The sequence below is a fragment of the Carassius carassius genome, chromosome 1 (genome assembly GCF_963082965.1).
Source record: "Carassius carassius chromosome 1, fCarCar2.1, whole genome shotgun sequence".
NCBI classification, from domain to species: Eukaryota; Metazoa; Chordata; class Actinopteri; order Cypriniformes; family Cyprinidae; genus Carassius; species Carassius carassius.
In genome coordinates this window covers 5,378,334-5,400,563 of record NC_081755.1, presented here as the reverse complement: position 1 = coordinate 5,400,563, position 22,230 = coordinate 5,378,334, and the positions used below count along the sequence as shown (strand labels likewise).

Genomic DNA, 22,230 nt, shown 5'->3' with positions numbered 1-22,230 from the left:
AGACCGCTGGGGAGTTGGAAAGCCCGAAGGGCATAACCAAATATTCAAAGTGCCCTCTGGGGGTGTTAAAAGCGGTCTTCCATTCATCCCCCTGCCTGATCCGAACCAAATGATACGCATTGCGTAAGTCCAGTTTTGTGAAAATTGACGCTCCCTGCAACCTCTTGAAGGCCGAAGACATCAACGGTAAAGGATAAGTATTCTTAACCGTGATGTTGTTCAGTCCCCGGTAAATCTTTACAAGGTCGCAGTGATCCATCCTTCTTTCCCACAAAAAAGAACCCCGCCCCCGCAGGATAAGAGGAAGGGGCAGATGAATTTAGAAGCTAGAGAATCAGAAATATATTTCTCCATAGCCTCCCTCTCTGGAACAGAAAGTGAATAAAGTTTGCCCTTAGGCGGAGACTTACCTGACAGTAAATCTATGGCACAGTCGTAGGGACGATGCGGAGGAAGAGAAGCAGCACGAGACTTACTGAACACTTCTTTCAGATGGAGGTACTCAGCGGGCACGTTAAGACAAATCCACCACCTCCTCCTGTAACAGACATAGACACAGACGGACAGGCAGACACTAAACAGGACTCATGACACTTCTTACACCAGGACAAAATGGAATTAGAGGACCAGTCTATTTTGGGGTTATGGAGGAGGAGCCAAGGGTGCCCGAGGACAATGGGTGCCAGGGGAGAGTCAAGGATGTGAAAGGAAATAGTCTCGGAGTGATTGCCAGATGTGATGAGTGTGATGTCTTCAGTGATGTATGAGATGGTAGGGAGTTGCTGTCCAGTGGGAACAGTGAACCGTGATGTGGTGTGGAAGGGGTCTGAGGGGAATGTGGAGTTTGTGTGCCAATGTGCTATCCATGAAGTTACCTTCTGCTCCAGAGTCCAGTAGTGCTTGACAGTGGTGGGTCTGTGCTGGCAGCCTCCTGGCCGCCTCCCGTCCTGCGACGGCCCGATCGAAGACCCGTCTCATCTCGGCGGAGAGTGCCTGAAACAAGGAGCAGCATGGATCCTGGTTCTCCCACACCACTGTCCCCCATAATGCCGCCCTCCCCGAGAGTAGCGTCAACACAAAGGCCACCTTGGCCCTTTCGTTATCAAAGGTTCTGGGCTGTAGGGAAAAGTGCATGTCACAGCGGGGTTAAAAAATGCTGTACAGAAGTTAGGCTCACCCGAGTATGTCTCCGGGATGGGGAGGCGTGGTTCTGGCGGGGAGGCGGTCACTGGTGGTATAGGGAGAACCGGCGGTGTGGGTGGCACAGTGGGAGCTCGAAGTAGATGGAATTGTTGGGTGAGCTCGGACACCTGCGTCACCAGGGCTTGAACCGTGCGACTAGTGTCATTAACACTCCTCTCCTGGGAGTCCATCCTCCGAACACTGGCGCTGAGAAATTCTTCCAGAACAGATGGTTGAGTACTCGCTGCCTCCATGTTGGTCAGATCGTTCTGTGACGCTGGATTATGAAGGACAGGAGGCAAAAGCAAGTTAACAGAGTTTATTATAATATTTGAGAATGATGGTAGGTTGGAGAATGACGCAGGAACCGCGATGGCAGCACAGACTGGTGAGTAGGTGAATTGAGTGCGCTGATGATGATGACGGCGGTGGTAAATCCAAGTGAGGTGACGATAATCTGTGAGCGAAGGTAATGATCCAACAGAAACCGAACAGGAGACAAAGCAAGGCAGGAACACACAAATCAGACATCAGACACGGACGACCTCAAACAACGGAGACGAAAGACAGGGCGTTAAATAGGCAGTTGGAATGAGTAGCACCTGCCTCTGATCAGATGATCAGCGGCAACACCCACATGAAACAATCAACATGACGTAACATGAATACAGCTGGAGACGGTGCATTCAAGAACCGTGACAGAAAATGTGCCATGTGATTTTCTCATGTGCTTGTTACGGTTTGATTTTTTACTAAAACATTTTCCACACTGTTGGCTGATGAAGGAACTCTCTCCAGTGTGAACTCTCATGTGGGCTTTAAGGCTTCCATGTAGATCGAAACTCTCTCCACACTGAGCGCATGTATAAAGTTTTTTTATTGTGTGAATTGTCATGTGTTTATTAAGGCTTCCTTTCCGGCTGAAACTTTTATCACACAGTTGGCAGGTAAAAGGACTCTCTCCTGTATGAATTTTCGTGTGGTCATTTAGGTTTCCTTTTCTACGGAAACTTTTTCCACACTGTTGGCAGGTGAAAGGCTTCTTTCCAGTGTGAATTTTCATGTGAGATTTAAGGTTTCCTTTAAGTGTGAAATTGACTCCACACTGTTGACAGGTGAAAGGCTTCCCTCCAGTGTGAATTCTCATGTGCCTGTACAGAGTTCCATCATGAGTGAAACTGACTCCGCACTGTTTACAGGAGTATGGTTTCTCTCCAGTGTGAATTCTCATGTGAACTTTAAGGTTTGCATTATGATCGAAACACTTTCCACACTGTTTGCAGGTATATGGTTTCTCCCCAGTGTGAATTCTCATGTGCACTTTAAGGTTTCCATTATGATCGAAACACTTTCCACACTGTTTGCAGGTGTAAGGCTTCTCTCCAGTGTGAACTCTTATGTGCCTGTTAAGGTTTCCTTGTTGAGTAAAACTTTTTCCACACTGTTGGCAGGTGTAAGGCTTGTCTCCAGTGTGAATTCTCATGTGCTCTTTAAGGTTTCCATTACGATCGAAACTCTTTCCACACTCAGGGCAGGTGTGAGGCTTCTCTCCAGTGTGAACTCTCATGTGCCTGTTAAGGTTTCCTTGTTGAGTAAATTTTTGTCCACACTGTTGGCAGGGGAATGTCTTCCCTCCATTGTGGACTTTCAGGTTTTCATGTTCCTTGAAACTCTTTTTAGAGTGAAAAGGTGTAAAATAACTTTCAGTTCCTGTTTTATGAGCGGTCTTCTGTGAGAAAGTCTCTTTAATCTGTGGCCAACAGAAAGATTCTTCTCCGGTTTTAAAATCATGATGAGTCTCATTTTGTTCATTCTCTTCCGTTTCATTTGGTAAAGTGTGCTCCTCTTTCAGCGGCATGAGGTCTATGGTGAAAAAAGACAAATGAAAGTTAGCCCAGTTAAACAGCATAAAGAAACATATATCAAAACATTATTATAAAATGGATAGTTCTGGTCCTTGATTCTGATTGGTTGAGCCAAACATTCACCTGCGATTGAGCAGCCATATTGAGCGTTGCATTTTCCCCCATTCAAAACTATAAGAGTGATACGTCTTTGGTATTCTATATTCTTTAGCTAGATAGTTTATACACTAATCTAACTGAAGGAGGTGATGCATATAATTCTAGAAACTTACTCAACCGCTCAAAGACTGCAGTACTTTACAAATACAAGCTTTTCTGAAGATCCAGGATAATATAAAAATTGCATCTATAACAGTTCATTGGCATTTTACAAGTGATAATTTCATTATGTAATGTAATATTTTTTAGTTATAAGATTTTTTAAATAAATATTAAACCCCTATTCATCATTGCGGTTTTTAAGTCACTTATTCACATGGTGGGGAATAAAACAGTCTCAAAACACAGTCTTTAGAAACTATTAGAAACAGAATTAGCTTGAGCTGTTACACATACATACAGTTCATGCATGTGCTGAAGTTGAGTGGCAAAAATGGCAGTCAACAGAGATCTTGCAAAAGCTATAAAGAATAAAATAATTGCATTACTTTAGAAAATCTAAAGCTTTATGAAGATTTCAAAGACGTTAAGGGGTGGTTTCCCGGACAGGGATTCGTCTAGTCCTAGACTAAAATAAATGTAAGAGCTGTCCAAACTGAAAAATATTGCACTGACATATCTTAAAATACATCAGTCCCCTTTGTTTTGCCTCAAAATGTACACAAGTAATGTTTTTATAAAGGCATGCTAGTTAAAACTATTTATATTTCCTAATTAAACGAAGGCCTAGTCCTGGTTTAAGATAACCCTGTCTGGGAAACCACCCCTATAAGTCTTATTCCTTAGATTAAAGTGTGTTGTAACAAAACTTTTGTGGTTGTTGAAGAAAAACCACAATATCATAAAAATGTTTAATCAGAGCAATTGAGAAAAACCTTCAATGTAAAGCCAAAGACTTGCAAGATGACCCGACGAAAGGAGGAAAACCATTTCAATCCAGTGTGTAAGAAGAACACTAGACAAGTACGGCCTTCATGTTGAGACATCTCAATGAATACCACTCTTGATCAAGAAGAACAAAAGGCAGACATGAACTAGCTAAAATTCATTTGTGTAGACCTGTGGAGCTCTGAATGTTTTATGGAGTGATGTGACCAACTGGAACTTTTTGGACCCATAGATCAGCGGCATGTCTGCTGCAAAAGAGGCAAAGCTCATAAACAGAAGAACACCATCTCCATCGTCAAACTTGGAGGTGGATCAGTCCTGTTATGGGGTTCCTTTACTGTAGCAGAAAGTAGAAATCATGACCGTATGAAGGACATCATGGATTCTTTGAAGTATCAGGCCATTCTGACAAGAATTGTGATGACTTTGGGATGACTGTCCTGCAGGAAAGTCCATTGATCATCATCTTCAGTCTTTGCACCAAAGTACACATCCAAATCTACTTCTGCTTGGTTCAGGGATCAGTCATAGAATGTACTTGAGTGGCCTGAACTGAAGTTTTGACAAAACTTTGATTGCACCAGAGGATTCTGGCTCCCATTTAGCTTTCACCACAGACTGTTGGTCTGGGGATGCTGACTCTCGGATGAATCTCACCTTTCTTTTCTTTCTTTTTTTGACAAGAACTGGGAAGGAAAACATGTCGTCTTGATTGTTAAGGCCATGTTCGGCTCTCATACGGTGTATATATTACTGTGTATCAATATATTAGCCAGATGTTTCTCAACATGCTCGACCAGTAGCAAATTTCAAGAGAAAGTAGTGCTTGTGCTCAGAGATGGTGGTGCAAATGTTGTAAAAGGCATGCGACTGGCAGAAATGTGTTGTCAAAAGACCCGGTACTCCGGTACCAAGTCGATACTAAAAAAATTTAAATGTGACTGTACCAGGTTTCTTTAAGTACTGGTGGTTCCGAGGAGCGGGCAACCCGGTTCTTGACGTAAACAGTGCTATGATTTCTGCGAAGACGGAATGTTAAAATCCAGTCATGAAAATTAAAATTACATTTTAATATGGACCATGATGGATTTTGTCAAAGTTAGCATAAATTAATCAAATCAAATCAAATCTCCATATGGACCAGTATCTGTAAATTTTAAGCCGCAAATGGTTGAAATATATGAATCTTGCATGTTCTGCGTATCTCTGTGTGAATGAATGAATGGCAGAGACGTGCGGTTTGTTTACTACATAGACTGAAGCGTGTGACGCTTGCAGTAATGAGGACATAAATACATAAACAAAGCATTTTACGGTTTCATCTGAGTAAAATCAGTGTCAATTTAAAGGTATTCACGGCATCTGGGCGACTAAATTATGTCTACTGTTAGCCATTTTAATCGCCAGTGTGTGTGTTCGAGGTTATTATAAGATTAGAACATTTTCACTCGCTGAACACTGACTGAGCGCTTCAGAGGTCTCCATCAAGCGATCTGTACTTTTCAATACATTTCAATGGACGCACAGTGCACCTGTATTTGCCGAACTATAAATTCTTTGTGAAGGTGCATGACTCGCCGTCGCTTTGCTGATAGCGCTGTTTCTCACACATGCAAAGAGAGAGAACGAGAGTCTTACCATGGTGAATCGACACGCTATATGTAAACTGTTCTTTGTTGTCTTCTCCTGTCAAAATAATGGAGTTCATTTAGAATTATTCAACTTTTTCGAACAAGCAGAAGATATGCCGGTTTCTCCGGTAGTGGGCGGAGCTAATGCACAAATGGCGATTTCATTGGCTGGCGCTGTCTATTACAATCCCTGTTTTGATTTCAGCAAATCAGTTTGACCGAACGCAGACAACGTGATTAATATTCATGAACCCAGCAGCTCATCAATCCATAGTAGAATAAGTAGTAGCATTATCTTTTAATAATAATTAATATGATCTATTACTTTTTTTTTTTTTACAGAAACCCTCAATGACCAAAAATATCTTAAGCATCACCGCCAGTCTTAAGTTCAATTAAAATGACAAATATGCATTCATACATGGTTACCAAGTTTTAGTTCTAATCGCTAAAGTTATATCATTAAATAGTGCTTAATACCATAATATAATGCTTGACTTACTGATTAAGAAGCTAAGATTTAAGAAGCTGTGCCATTTTACAAAGTTAACCTGATTGGAATCATATGTGTGTGTGTGTGTGTGTGTGTGTGTGTGTGAGAAATAGTACAGTCGTGGCCATAAGTTTTGAGAATTACATAAATATTGGAAATTGGAAAAGTTGCTACTTAAGTTTTTATAATAGCAATTTGCATATACTCCAGAATGTTATGAAGAGTGATCAGATGAATTGCATAGTCCTTCTTTGCCATGAAAATTAACTTAATCCCAAAAAACCTTTCCACTGCATTTCTTTGCTGTCATTAAAGGACCTGCTGAGGTCATTTCAGTAATCGTCTTGTTAACTCAGGTGAGAATGTTGACGAGCACAAGGCTGGAGATCATTATGTCAGGCTGATTGGGTTAGAATGGCAGACTTGACATGTTAAAAGGAGGGTGATGCTTGAAATCATTGTTCTTCCATTGTTAACCATGGTGACCTGCAAAGAAACGCGTGCAGCCATCATTGCGTTGCATAAAAATGGCTTCACAGGCAAGGATATTGTGCCTACTAAGATTGCACCTAAATCAACAATTTATAGGATCATCAAGAACTTCAAGGAAAGAGGTTCAATTCTTGTAAAGAAGGCTTCAGGGCGTCCAAGAAAGTCCAGCAAGCGCCAGGATCGTCTCCTAAAGAGGATTCAGCTGCAGGATCGGAGTGCCACCAGTGCAGAGCTTGCTCAGGAATGGCAGCAGGCAGGTGTGAGCGCATCTACACGCACAGTGAGGCCAAGACTTTTGGAAGATGGCCTGGTGTCAAGAAGGGCAGCAAAGAAGCCACTTCTCTCCAAAAAAAACATCAGGGACAGATTGATCTTCTGCAGAAAGTATAGTGAATGGACTGCTGAGGACTGGGGCAAAGTCATATTCTCCGATGAAGCCCCTTTCCGATTGGGGCATCTGGAAAAAGGCTTGTCCAGAGAAGAAAAGGAGAGCGCTACCATCAGTCCTGTGTCATGCCAACAGTAAAGCATCCCGACACCATTCATGTGTGGGATTGCTTCTCATCCAAGGGAGTGGGCTCACTCACAATTCTGCCCAAAAACACAGCCATGAATAAACAATGGTACCAAAACACCCTCCAACAGCAACTTCTTCCAACAATCCAACAACAGTTTGGTGAAGAACAATGCATTTTCCAGCACGATGGAGCATCTTGCCATAAGGCAAAGGTGATAACTAAGTGGCTCGGGGACCAGAATGTTGAAATTTTGGGTCCATGGCCTGGAAACTCCCCAGATCTTAATCCCATTGAGAACTTGTGGTCAATCCTTAAGAGGCAGGTGGACAAACAAAAACCCACTAATTCTGACAAACTCCAAGAAGTGATTATGAAAGAGTGGGTTGCTATCAGTCAGGATTTGGCCCAGAAGTTGATTGAGAGCATGCCCAGTCGAATTGCAGAGGTCCTGAAAAAGAAGGGCCAACACTGCAAATACTGACTCTTTGCATAAATGTCATGTAATTGTCGATAAAAGCCTTTGAAACGTATGAAGTGCTTGTAATTATATTTCAGTACATCACAGAAACAACTGAAACAAAGATCTAAAAGCAGTTTAGCAGCAAACTTTTTGAAAACTAATATTTATGTAATTCTCAAAACTTTTGCCCATGACTGTATATCAGTCTGGCGAGTAAAGTAAAAATTTTACTAGCCAATGGCAATTATATTGCCAAGGTGTGCATAGGGGGTTGCAAAATAAAAGTTAGTTTTTACATAAAGTCATTGTGTTAGAAATATTACTATTATTTTGTAAAATGTATGTGATACTGCTACTACTGTTGAAAAAATTAATACAACTTTATTTTTTAAAGAAATAAATCAAACAACATTTCTTCCATGTTTTAATTTTAATAGCAAATCCCCTTTATTTACCAAAAAACGAAATGTTTAAATTTAATTCATTAATAGACCAATTAAATTTGGGTGAAACTTTACTGTTTTTCATAATTATATTACTTGTAGAATAACTTTAAACACAATTGTAAATAAGTATAAAGAATGGCATTGGTTTTATTTTTTGCGATAAAAAGTGTTTTTTTTTTTTGGTACCGAAACTGGTACCTAGAACCATGGATTTTCACTGGTATCGGTACCGAATATTGACATTTTGGTACCGTGACAACACTAGTTGAGTGTGTTAACCAAAAAAGTGGACTGTGAATTTAAGGGTTACCTCATTTGTTTACATTTCATTCAGGTTTTCTAAATATTTTCGAAGATGTTTCAGCAACAAGAAGGAAAGTCTGCACTAAACCTTGTTCATTTATAGGGTTAGTTCACCCAAATTTTAAAATTGTGTCATTAATAACTCACCCTTATGTCGTTCCAAACCCTTAAGACCCGTTCATCTTCAGAACACAGTTTAAGATATTTTAGATTAAGTCCGAGAGCTCTCAGTCCCTCCATTGAAACTGTGTGTACGGTCTACTGTCCATGTCCAGAAAAGTAAGAAAAACATCATCAAAGTAGTCCATGTGACATCAGAGGGAAAAATTTTCACAAAAGAAAAATTGTGACTTTATTCAGCATTGTCTTCTCTTCCGGGTCTGTTGTGAGTGCGACTGCTGTGACTGTTGATGTACAACACTGCTGATGTGTTATCTTTGTTAACGTCACGTAACGTCGTGATCGCGTTCACAACAGACCCGGAAGAGAAGACAATGCTGAATAAAGTCTAGACAGGCAAAGCAAACAACAGACAAATATCACTGAAATGATTGCTAAAGAAATGCGTCTGATCAGTTTTGTCGAAGGAGAGGGTTTTATTAACCCTCCCGATGTCTGTTCATCCACAGATAGTCCTGCCCATGGCGGAGGCGGCCTGCTTGGTAGCACGGAGAGAGATCCGTGGTGCGGCGCAGCTCAGCTACCTGATCAGAAAAAGGCCCCTGCCTCTATCCAGGTTTCTTAGCAGATCAGTCTGATATGCTTGAAGCACCAGCATTGTGTGTAATAAAGCCACAGCCTGACCTGCTACTGCGTATGCCTTGCCATTCAAGCGAGATGATTTTCTGAAGGGGCTAAGATGGCAAGGAGGGAGATTAAGAGAGGATGTTTCCCCTGCAGAAAGAAAAAATTTCACAGATAAAAATTTATAAATTATTTATAAAAATTTTAGCTCTTTCTACAGGGGGCATTCCCTCATAGTCACTTTCGCGCATCACCTCGATGTCGGCAGATTACTTTAATGCCAAAGCATATGGATGCGAGAAGAAAACGGCATCTTTCATTTCTTTTTAATCTCTGTATGGAGATCATGCAGAAATGAAAGGCTCACCTGAGCTGGAGGGCTATGGTCAAAAAGTAATTTTCGCTCAATAACCTCCAACAGCTCTACATACGCAGGGCAGGAGAATTGAGAAGGCTCAGCCTCAGCTTCTTCACCATCCTCAAATATCTCCTGCTTTTCCTGGGTAAAAACCCAGCAGAGCACTAACCTCAGTATGAGAAAGTGTTAAAGATATAACATCATCCTCCCAAGGCTCTCTCTCGTCCGCCGCCCCTTTTTTTTTTTTTTACGATCGCGAAAGGGAAAGTCCCTCTTTAAACCATTCAGACAGATCCACCTGTATTCTCACAAGCTCATTTTCTTCCCCGCCTCAGCGTGGACAGATCCTGAACTGCGGGAAGCAGATGGCTTGCCTTTTTTTTGTTTTTTGTTTTTTTTTTATCAGAAGAGAGACGAACGAGAGCGGAGCTTTTTCCATTGAAAAAACGCTCACAATGCATGCAGATTGCCTCCTCAAAGACATCGCGTGCGTGCTCTTCATCCAAACAAATGACACAAAGATCGCGTGTGTCATCGGGTGTCAAATAACGCCGATACGGATGCACACATCGTCTTAACGCTTGCTAGTTGTCGCCATGACAAACAGAGAAAGATCGCCCTTACCGGTTCTTTCAGATGCACGCTTCAAACAAAATAGTCATTGAAGATGAAGAAGATAATGACGTGCTCTCCCGGTGCTGAATTATAGTCGCGCCGGTAGTGACGTCGGAGGCTGTCGCCGGCCAACAAGTTGTTTTTTTTTTATGTATGCTTCAGACACGGGTAACGACGAGGTGTTCCCCAAAGCGCCCCCTAGAGGACGCAGTTCGAAGTTCCCTCGAAAGGAAACTAGCCTAATTGCATTTTGAGGGGCTCCTCAGTTTAAAAAAAAAATATCGCGATTTTTGGTGGGGTTCCCCTGCTTAAATACGCATTCCAGGGGATAAATATCGTGCTATTGGAGTCTTCAATTAATTGCACAGCCCTACTTACAACTGAATTGTACATCATGATCAACTTTCATTATTTAGTTAATTGGGAAATTCACAGTGCTGTTCTGCAGACCAAAGACATGCCAGAATGGCATACTGCTGAAAATCTGGCAAATACGCTTTCCACTCACTGCATGCGTGCACAACGTCTGTGCCTTCAGAAAGATTGTCCTCGAGTAATAATCGTGAACAGACTGCGGTCCCGTTTTCTTCCCGAGCATGTGGACATGCTCATTTTTTTAAATAAAAATATGAAATAGGTTATCGTTATAAATACATACATTAAAATTAATGTTCACATGGTCTAACTGTCGTCATTCAGGCTATTCACAATATGTTTTAGCCCGTACTGTTTTTTAAGAATGAGATTCTGTTTTAGCACGTGATGTTTTAAGCATAATATTCATAGTTGAATTAATCTGTTCATATCTTGATCTGTAAACTTAAAAAAAAAATGTGATTAATGTTCATGCTCATTTTAAAAACAGAAATGTCCTAGGCTCCTACAGCCTTGTGAGCAGTTGATAGGTCTAATAGATGGACTATTATGTTAAGTGCCGTCATTCGGTTATGTCATATTTATATGTTTCACCAATCATACAACCATCAATTGGCTTGGATTAGGATAGACTAAATGTATTAAACTGTTTGTTATCATACAGATTGAAAGCCTGAACAGTCTCTCTCCCTCGCTCTCTTTTTTTTATGCGTGTTGTGAGTACGTGGGTGCATGCGCGGAAGGAGTGCGATTTTCGACTACTAATCGAATAATACCCAGAGATTATCGATTATTACTTTTGGTTAAAATGCACATCCCTAATAACAGGCATAGAGTCTTGTTTCCAAAAAAACAAGGGCACTTGGGTTTTTGCAGCAGGACAAAGATCCCAAACACACCAGCAAGTCCACCTCTGAATGGCTCAAAATATATTTAAATACATAAAAATTAAGGTTTTGAAGTGGCCAAATCAAAATCTGACCTTAAATCCTCCTTTCATGCCGAAAGCCCTACAATGTGGCTAAATTTAAACAATACATTTAGAATAATTTTTAGTACAAAAGTTTTAGTGAATTATGATTTGTTTGTGAAAACGTTTGTACGTAGGTTTAATGCACAAATTTGAGATTTTTCTGAGAATTTGTGTTTCTGTTTTTAAAGGGGACATCATATGCAAATTTCCCTTTTACATGGGGCTTGCATAAAATGTGTCTTCACAGTGTGTGGACAAAACTACCCAGATAAAAATCCATTCAATACTTTGTTTAAATCACCCCAAACAATCAAAAAGTTAACGAATTTACATTCAAGAATTGCACTTGAAAAGCACTTCTCCTTTGCCGAAATAATCCATCCACCTCAGAGGTGTGGCATATCAAGATGTCGATTAGACAGCATGATTATTGCACAGGAGTGCCTTGGGCTGGCCACAATAAAAGGAAGCTCTAATATTGACAGAAACAACAGGTAATTTCTCTAAAATGTACATATATTATTTAAGTTTATTTAATGTAAATAAATAAGTATTTAACTAACTAATAATAATTTTAATATACCCTCAATATGTCTGGTGAATTCTAATATAAATATTTGATAATTATTTACTTGTACTGATCTGTTTAAGAAAACTAAAATTATTAAGTATTTCCTACCAATTTTCCTAAATAAAGTTCCAGCTTAATAAACGACAGTTTAAATAAATTGAGTAAATTTCATGGCTAAAGTGATCACATGTGCAAGCAAACAAGCTTGTTAAACTTGTGCAGACTAACCACAAGGAGGTAACGTTATAAGTTAACCTCATTAATTATTGTTGTGGACGAAGTATTAAGATCCTTTACCTCGTAATGTATAAAGCACTGTAAAAACACTCTGATGCAAGTAAAAGTCTTAAGTAAATATAATCAAGTATAAACATTAATGTAAGTAATATCAGGGAAATTTGTTATCATTAGCTTATTATTCCTATAACATTACTGCACATCAGCAACTCACCAGGAAAAAAGAACAATCTCAAGACACCTTGGTCCACAAATCATTTTTAATTTATTTTTTATGTTCCTGTGCGCAAACAGAGACATGTCATAGATTATTGCAAACACGTCACAGCAATATTCAACCTGTCCTCCATTGTGCTTGGGAACTAATGTGGTCGGAGCTGCGTTCTCTGGAATCCTCTCAAGCGGTGGACTGCTACGTTCCGATTGGTTGCTGCTGAACCGCGTCATAGCTCATTACCATAAAGTTGCCTTGATTTAAACTCTCCTCGCCGCTCACAACGGCCAAGTCGTGCCGCTCCTCGACGCCGGCTCACATTGAAAATGAATGACTTCTGGCCACTTTGACGCTCTCGACGTTGACGGTGTGAACACACAGTAACGATTAGTGTAACCATGGTCCAGCAACTATAACTATACATGCCCAATGGAGAACGATTTTGTACAAATCCCGGTTCCCCTTTGGCGTCGGTGGCTTGTCAAAAGTAAAAATTTCTCAAGAGTGTGTTAAATATACTAATTTTGATTTAAATTTAGTAATATTTTTGTTTCTTGAAACAGATCAGTTTAATTCTTTATCCTCTAATAGTTTGATACAAATTTCACAAATATGTTAAGTGTATTATAAATAAACAATTGGTTAGCCAAATACTAAATTGTTTTAGTGAAAAAAAACTAAAATATAACTTTTTATATTTTTTTATAACATTTTAGATAAAATTAACTGTTGTATTTTTAGTCAATTATCTTTGGTATGTTTATATTTATGCATTTGGCAGACGCTTTTATCCAAAACGACTTACATTGAATTTTAAGGTACACATGTAAATTTTTGGGGAAGTCGTAGCCTAGTGGTTAGAGAGTATGACTCCTAACCCTAAGGTTGTGTGTTTGAGTCTCGGGCGGCAATAACACAACGGAGATGTCCTTGAGCAAGGCACCGAACCCCCAACTGCTCCCTGAGCGCCGCAGCATAAATGATGCCCACTGCTCTGGGTGTGTGTTCACTGCTGTGTGTGTCTCCTTTGGATGGGTTAAATCCAGAGCACGAATTATGAGTATGGGTCACCATACTTGGCTGTATGTCACTTTCACTTTTCAATATTATCAATTCTTGCTAGCGCCAACATTCTACTGTCTTTTGTACAATCAAGTAAACGATATTCAGAGATTTTATTAAGTTAATAATGCTAAATATTACTGTAATATTTACTAAGCCACATAATTATTTAGAGAGTTAAGGGTTGAGTGTGAGGGTTAATGCAATGCATTTTTTTTTCAAGTAGTGCAATTAAACAAGTTTTGTTTCAAAACCATTTGTCATTTTAATTCCATATAAAACATGTTTATTTAAAAAGAAATTGGTTGAAATAATGTGGACCTCAATAAAAGCATATAGCATTGATTTACAGCACTGAAGCTTGCAGTTGGTCTCTTTTCATTTTTCTTTAATGTTTTTCGTTAAAAAATCTTTCTCTATGTAGAAAATTAACCTGTGCTCTTGTTAAGAAGAATGCTGTTAATTTTTGCAACCCCTCGCCCAGTAAACTTTGACATTTTACCTGTCATATGGTCCAACAGGATGTTTGTTTCTTCAGGTGCTATTTGTTTTGTGTATTTGTCACTTTCTTGTAACATTCAAGTTTGAATGTTAGCTCTAACCAGTTATCTTTACAATTTACCAGTAGGGTTCAGCTGATCTACCAGTCTTCGTACAAGCGGAGTTGGCAGAGGTGATCATAAAAATCTACATCTTTCGGGACAATGATGGGGCAGTCAGCGATGTAGGAGTTGTGATTGAGGGCATCACTGTTCTCAGCAATCTTGGGAAATCTCAGCAGAGCCTGCTGCTATATTTTGGGAGTCACATACACATTGGCTTTGAGATATCCCAAGACCCACAAATACTCACTTGAGGTGTTCCAAAAACTGTTTCTTGAGCAGGATCCTTCAAGACTCTCTGTTAATGTTCAGAGGTTAAAAAATTATCTTCTTACATAGTTGCTGTTTAAGACACAGTATGGGCATTCCTGATGGAAGTGTTTCTTTCATCTGATTAATTCTGTTGAAGGGATAGTTCACCCAAAAATGAAAATGTTGTCATAATGTACTCCCCCTCAAGTTGTCTCAAATCTGTACGAGTTTCTTTCTTCTGTTGAACACAAAAGATATTTTAAAGAATGTTGGTTAACAGACAGTTGAAGGTTGTCATTGACTTTCATGGTAGGAAAAAAATATATACTATGAAAAGTCAATGACAACCTTCAACTTTTTGGGTGAACTATCCCTTAAATATTAATGTAAGTTTTGCTTTTATTTTTTTTTATGGTTTAATGTTAAGTGTGACTGCAAATGGCTGGTATGCACCAGGAAATGGAGTAAGATGTCATTTATCTTATGGCTATCGTATTTTACATGCAATCTACTTGAATATTAAAGGGTAACTAAACCCTAAACCAACTTTTTTTAGTTAATGATCTGTAAGAATGGGGCTTTATTAGTGCTGTTCATTGACTCGAGTAACTTTTTTGACATTTGAGTATAAAGTGTTTTAATTCTACAATATATGGTGTAAAAACGTCTGAGTGCTGCCCTCTTCAGGTTGAACGGTGGCGACTGCAGTTGGTTTTTCCTATTGGATGTTGCGGTGGCAAGTGACGCAGCTCACCACGCCCCTTGGTACGAGCTTCCATGCCCTTGGCAGTAGAAAACCACGCCCTTGGCAGTATAAAACCATCTTGTTCCGTCAAAATTACTGTAGTGAGTCAGGAGTTGGAATTGCGAGCATTGAAAACGACCAGGATAGACTATTATAGCATCTATTTAGCATAGCATTTATATAGTTATTTAGATTATTTTGTGTAGCTTATGTCGTTAATTAGCATAGTTGTTAGTGTAACGTTAGTATTGTTAGAAGCATAGTTAGTTAGTAGCATAGTATTGCATCAGTTAGGATAGCTTCAAGTTGGCGTAGATTTATCTGTATTTAGTACAGTGGTCAGGATGATACGTTGGTGTAGTGTTGCTGGTTTCGACAGCAATGCTGGACTGCATATTTTTCCAGCAGATTTTAAAATTAGGTGCCAGTGGTTGCTTGCACTTGGCCTGGAAGACCGCGAGCTCCCGCCTAGAGCTAGAGTGTGCAAACTGCATTTTACACGGGATTGTTTCTCCAACGCAATGGAGGTGGAAATGGGCTTCTCCACACAGCTCGCGCTGAAAAGCGATGTGGTGCGGGAGTTAAGAGCGCAGTTTGAGCCAGCGGCTCGAATTGATATGGCTAAGGCCACAGACACCTCGACATCCTGCACTTCAGGTGAAGGTGGTGGAGAAAAGTCCTCTACTTCAAATGAAAGCTCTGTTGCAAAGCTATTTGCGTCACTACAGTCACTCTCCATTTTAGCGACTCTGACAGCAGCTGTCAATCAATCCGTCACTGCGGGTCTCAGGTTCATGCCCCACCCACTCAGCCCCGCCCTAGGTTCGTCCCCTCTATCTCCGCTGTGATCTGCCCACTTTTCAGTATTTTTCAAATATTGCCAGTGGGTGGAGTCAAGCTCTGACCAGGGGTTTAGTTACCCTTTAAGATGGATGAAATGTTTCATAAGGTTTAGTAATTTCTCTTATGGCTACTTTAAATTTTTGAATTTTGCAATCTACTTGAATATTAAAATGTATGAAATGTTTCATACAGTAGGTTGGTTTTAGACTTTGTCTAATGTTTAATTGACAAATAAATGTTCAATTAAAAATGTGTTTCTTTATTTGGTTTTATTATATTCATTGTAAAGGGTAAATAGTGTAAAAAAAGTGAATGCAACATTTTTATAATTTATAGACCAATATTAAGTTAAATTCACTGTTACATTTAGTAAATATAGCACATTTGTTTGGTTAAATTTCATTAATATTTCAATTATTTCTACTCAATATTTTTTGTTTATTTGACACAGAATTGCAGTTGTGGTGTAATTTTGATTATATCTAATTAATTTTATTTCTCATATAAAGTAATTCAGTTATTCAGATTTACAAAAAAATTTTTACTGACATTTACTCAAGTTAAACAGTATATTTCATTGATTTCACAGCTTTAAATATACTAAATTTTTTTGAGTGTAAAAATGTTTCACAAAAAAAATTGAGTAAATAATAGTTAAACTTTTTACAGTGTACATAGAAAAAGTCTTAGATCTTTGAGTTCAGCTCATGAAAAATGGGGGCAAAAACAAAATTTTTCCGTTTATAATTTTGTTCAGTGTATATAAGGGGTGCAACGATTCAGTTTACGGTTTGTATCATGGTTTTAGAGTCACAGTTTAAGTATGGTTCTGTGTGTGCTATGTTTAGGGAAAATACAAACTACAATGAACCATATATTTAGGGGTGTGACGAAACACATCCCACGAGACAAGATTTTTAAATTTTTTGAAGAAATCCTCAATGATTAAATATATGGGGGAAAATAGTTTTCTTTTACGACTTTCTGACTCGAAGGTCTCAGGCAGCAACGAGTCGGCAGTTACACATCCAGCACCGTCACACTGATCACTGGGGCCCCCAAAGGATGTGTGCTGAGCCCCCTCCTCTTCACTCTGCTGACCCACAACTGCACACCATCACACAACTCCAACCTCTTCATTAAGTTTGCGGATGACACGACTGTGGTAGGTCTCATTAGCAACAGAGATGAGACAAACTACAGGAGCAAGGTGAGCCGCCTGGCCGGGTGGTGCAGTGACAGTGATCAGTGAGCAGTGATCTCTCTCTGAACGTGGAGAAGACGAAGGAGATTGTAGACTTCAGGAGAGCACACACTCAGCATGTAACTCTGACCATCAACGGTGCGACTGTGGAGAGAGTGAGCAGCACCAAGTTCCTGGGTGTGCACATCACAGAGGACCTCTCCTGGACTGACTAAACCACAGCACTGGCCAAGAAATCACAACAGCGTCTCTACTTCCTCTGCAAACTGAGGAGAGCCAGAGCCCCACCCCCCATCATGTACACCTTCTACAGAGGCACCATCGAGAGCATCCTGTCGAGCTGCATCACTGTGTGGTATGGCGCCTGCAACGCGTCCTGCTGAAAGACTCTGCAACGCATAGTGAAAGCAGCTGAGAAGATCGTTGGTGTCTCTCTCCCCTCCCTCCAGGACATTTACTGAACCCATCTCACTCGCAAAACCCTCTGCATCACAGGTGATCCCACTAGTCACTTTGTGCAATATAGCTCAGCTTTTAACACAATCATTCCAGACATTCTTTACAGTACACCTGCATTTGGATTAAAAACTTTGTCGAACCACCCACAATCCGTGAGACTCGGTCCACACCACTCCTCCACGCTCTCACTCAGCACTGCTTCTCCTCACAGCTGCGTTTAGAGCGCTCTGCAGTGAAGGAGAGGATTGAGTGGATGCCGCTAATCATATCCTTTCTTCAATATATATTATCTCATTAATATTGTGTAATTATTAATCAACTTATTGATCAGTATTTAACCTCCAAGATTGTTGTATGATTTAACTAAAGAAGTAAAAGGCCATCTATATAACTGTATAGATAGATGCATGCTTACACAGGTTTTGTATTTTTCCTTTTAGAAGTGTTTAGAATTAACAGACAGGAACATATGTGAGTGTATTCTTTCTCCTAGGGTCACAGGGTCAGCTAAAAGGGTCAGAGGGAGGCCTTCCCTACGTGCGCTGCGAGGGACGAAAAGACATGTAGCACTGTGACATTTCTAAATGTATACTAGATATTAAGAAGTCTGTTTTATCCTGTATTTCTATTCCTCAAGATTAATGTCAGCCTATATGTGTGTGTATTCAACCGTAGTGATAAGAGACTTGCCAGTGCTAGAGGACCTTGAATTGTAGATATGGGCTTTTTGTGTATGTGTGTGTGCCAGCACGTATGTTCTGTACGAACTGAATAGTTTCTGCTGACATTGCTGACATCTGGACCTGAGATGAGGTGTCTTCTTCACCCGTGCTGACGCCTGCCACAATCTTTTGAGATATGCTGAAGATGTTTATGCCCATATGTGAAGATTGTCTAAGTTTATCTAGGTTTGGGAACCAATCAGATTGCTGCTGACCAGCGCTTTGACGCAACTAAGTCTTCTGTCTGGAGTATAACTATGGTTGATTATGTATTGTACGTCAGAGCGGCATACAAACTCCTTCAAGAGAATTGAAGCTGACTTCTGCTTATGAAACTGCAAACTATTTTCTTCAAGTAAAATTATTATTATTAATTGAACTCATCTCTGACTCCTGGTCTTCATTGCGACAACACCTGGTCCTTGAGTTATAACTGTAAATTCCCCTAACAGCAGTATGCACTGTACACCTACAACTGTTCTCCAACTCACCAACTCACCACATTATAAAATATGTGCATGACACCACAATGGTTGGATGTATCTAAGACGGGTCAACCTAATCTCACTCTAGCAGGCTGACGAACAGCTTTTTCCCCTGGGCCAGACGAACTGCCAACACCCATGGATATTCACACACATAAGCCCCTACCTTCAAATTCACCCCCATACCGCCCTGAAGAGCAGACAATCAGCCCATCTCCTCATAACTGCACTCTTCCAATTACAATTGTAAGATTTTAACCTTTTATTAGATCTTAAGTAGAAAATGAGAAAGAATACAAGAATGAGTTTTGAAACATTGATAAGTGACAGAATAAAAACTTTTCTGAAATTAACTGAAAAGCTACAAGAATACATTTTATTTACGACTTTATTTAACAACTCGTCTACTCCACATCAGCCTCTGGCACCATTTTTGAGAGCATTAACCGAACGTAAAAAGCGTAAGCTGACAAATTGTTCAATAAAATAGTTGATTTTAGTTTTCACACAAAAATTATTCCTGTAGCTTCGTAAAATTACGGTTGAACTCCTGATGTCCCATGGATTATTTTACAGATCTTGGATATGTTTCAAAAAAATCATGCTTTCCTGTAAAGCTTGTCATTTTAATAAGAATCAAACAAGAATGAAAACCAACCTGTTTGTTCCTCAGTATCTTCTCGTTTGACTCTCAATGTTTCTTCAATCTTCACGTCTTCTCTCTCCTCTTTAATAAACGCCATCTTTATAACAGTGAGTCCAAACACACAGAAGACTCCTGCTGAGATCCACACAATGTCATGTTTAAGATGAGAATAATTCAAGATAAATCACTGGCTGTGTCTCAATCAGCTCTAGTTCAGTAGTCAGCACACTGGGAAGGGACTCAAAAGAGAGATAATGGCTTCAGCTAGCTCTGGTTTCACAGACGAGGATGAAGACTAGTCTCAGACAGAAATGTAAGTCTGAACTCTTTCAAATACAGTGTTGGGCAAGTTACTCTTAAAAGGAGTAATCAGTAATTTAATTACATTTTCAAAGTAATCGTGTTACTATTCTGATTACTTTACTTCAAAAGTAATTCGCAATTAGTTACATTACTACATTACCTTTTTTCTCTATGTAATTGATAAAATCCCAGCATACACGCTCCCGACAAATATTTGTTATTAAAGCATCAACATTCACAGAACACTGTTATTTTTAACTAAAGCAAGCATAGGCTGCTGTGTGCATGGTTTGGCAGAATGCATTTATAATCTCTAAAAGACATCTCAGTTCATCGCAATCTCACAAATCTCTGTTACAACACAATAAATATATGCATAATTAATGTTTCATAATATCTACTATTCGTGTGTTATAATGAGAGGAAACGTGAGCATGCAAATTTCAGCACTGCATTGCTCAACGCTGCAAACACGTTATAGCCTAAACAGAAACTTGCGCTTGCTAATCTAGTTCATGTTACTTTTGTGCAATAGATGAATAACAGTCTATTTGTTTTAGATATTTCTATTTTACTGGAGTCACGTGAATCATTTATTCTCCTGACTCCGGCACATACACGAGTCTCTGCACTCGCCTAAAACCAAGCAATAATAATCAATTCTTCTCAATGACCGAGTTCGTGTGGACGCGCTTTACTCTCTCAAAATAACGAGCACATAATCATTAGATAAAGCGCTACAATGTCACAGTCAATCAATATTAATGAAATAGCTTTACATCGCTTGTAAAATCTATTAAACAGTCCCAGCGGTTTGCATTGATGTAAACACTGTACGTTTTAAAAGACAAACCTTTCTTCATCCGAATCAAAACAGATGCACGAGATCGACGCTGCCTAATGACGTCACAGCACCGTACCAAAATATGTCACACACCAAACATTTCATAACACACACACCCCACACAGAAGTCAAATATTGAAATATATAGATTTTTTTTCGATTTAAATATAATCAAATATTTTATAAAGTAAACGTTTTGAAATATATTAAATTTTTCACATATATTAAATATATTTTTATGGGAAATATTTACATATATTTATTTTCTTTATATGTAAATACATTTAGATATCAGATTATGCAAATATTTTAATTTGCAATATAGGTCTATATATTAATTTCTTATATTTGTTAACATATTACATTTACATGAATGTACAGCGCTCTCTCCGCCCTCAATATTATGACTGATGTACCCTTGAGCAAGGCACCAAACCCCCAACTGCTCCCAGAGGCGCAGCAGCATAAATGACTGCCCACTGCTCCGGGTCTGTGTTCACAATTAATTTTTAATTGTCCTAAACTGATAGTCGTAACCATCAGAATTAAATTTAAAAAAAACTCTTGAAATATTTCTGTTTGTGTGCAATACATGTAGAATATAAGAAAGTTTGCTTTTTTAATCAAATTACTAAATAAATAAAAATAAAAGAACTTTTCCATGGTATTCTAATTTTTTGAGATGTACCTGTATAGTGCTGAAAATTCTTTTTTCAACTGAAATGATCGAGTCTGTTCTGGCCCATTGTTCGTCTAAGCCGTGTAATGTAGACGATGCAATGCACTAAATGACCGCTCACAGCTGGAACTGCTGACAGGTATTGGAAGCGCTGCTTGAAAAACCAAGCTCATGGTGAAGCAGATGAGTAGGTTCTCTTGTTCAGTATTCGTGACTACACCACTCTGATTTTATTTGGGTTGGACATCCCAGGCCAGGTAAAAGGGTTTTCCCACACGGCTACTCAAATAAATGAATATCCTTAAAGTAGAATTACTATGAACACAATTTCAATTTTATTAACCAAATAATCAGGTAATTTTACTTTCAAACTGGCTAAATTTACTCAGGCTAGAATGGCCCATAACTGTAGAGGAGAAATATAAACTGACCCTCAAATAAAAATAAAAATATAATAAAAAAAATAAAAAAATTTAAAAAAAACTTCAATTTTCATTCCTCCCTTTATAGTTACACTGAGTAAAACCGCCAGTAATGGCCTAGTTTAAATATCAAATTAAAAATACTCATGGGACAAAAACCAAATTGAGAACAAACGATTCACAAAAACAAGAATACAATTAAGGCAGGGAAAACAGTGATCAGTTGAGCTGGACCGCTACAACTTTAAACAGAAAACATTAAACAAAACAATTTGTGAAGCCATGTTATTCAGTCCCACTTTATCAATCAGGACAACTATTTTTATTAGTCCAATATAAAAAAAGAAAACCAACCATTACATTTTGAAATCACGATCTAGCAATATATTAAATAGATAGTATTAAAATGCTTAATATACTAACCTCACAATAAAATAT

The 22,230-nt window shown here is 39.0% G+C and overlaps 2 protein-coding genes across 2 annotated transcripts in view; both read right to left on the bottom strand.

The window, feature by feature from the left end:
* The window catches only part of LOC132140022 (gastrula zinc finger protein XlCGF57.1-like), a 69,999-nt gene that overhangs the window by 26,679 nt on the left and 21,090 nt on the right, over positions 1 to 22,230 (bottom strand). The gene's annotated exons all lie outside the window — the stretch shown is intronic.
* On the bottom strand, positions 515 to 20,144 carry LOC132153803 (gastrula zinc finger protein XlCGF57.1-like). The gene is made up of 3 exons (XM_059562706.1): positions 19,557 to 20,144; positions 1,862 to 3,045; positions 515 to 538 (listed from the first exon to the last, which is right to left on the bottom strand). The coding sequence occupies exons 1-3, from the start codon at positions 19,639 to 19,641 to the stop codon at positions 515 to 517; spliced, it is 1,293 nt and encodes a 430-aa protein (XP_059418689.1). The 5' UTR covers positions 19,642 to 20,144.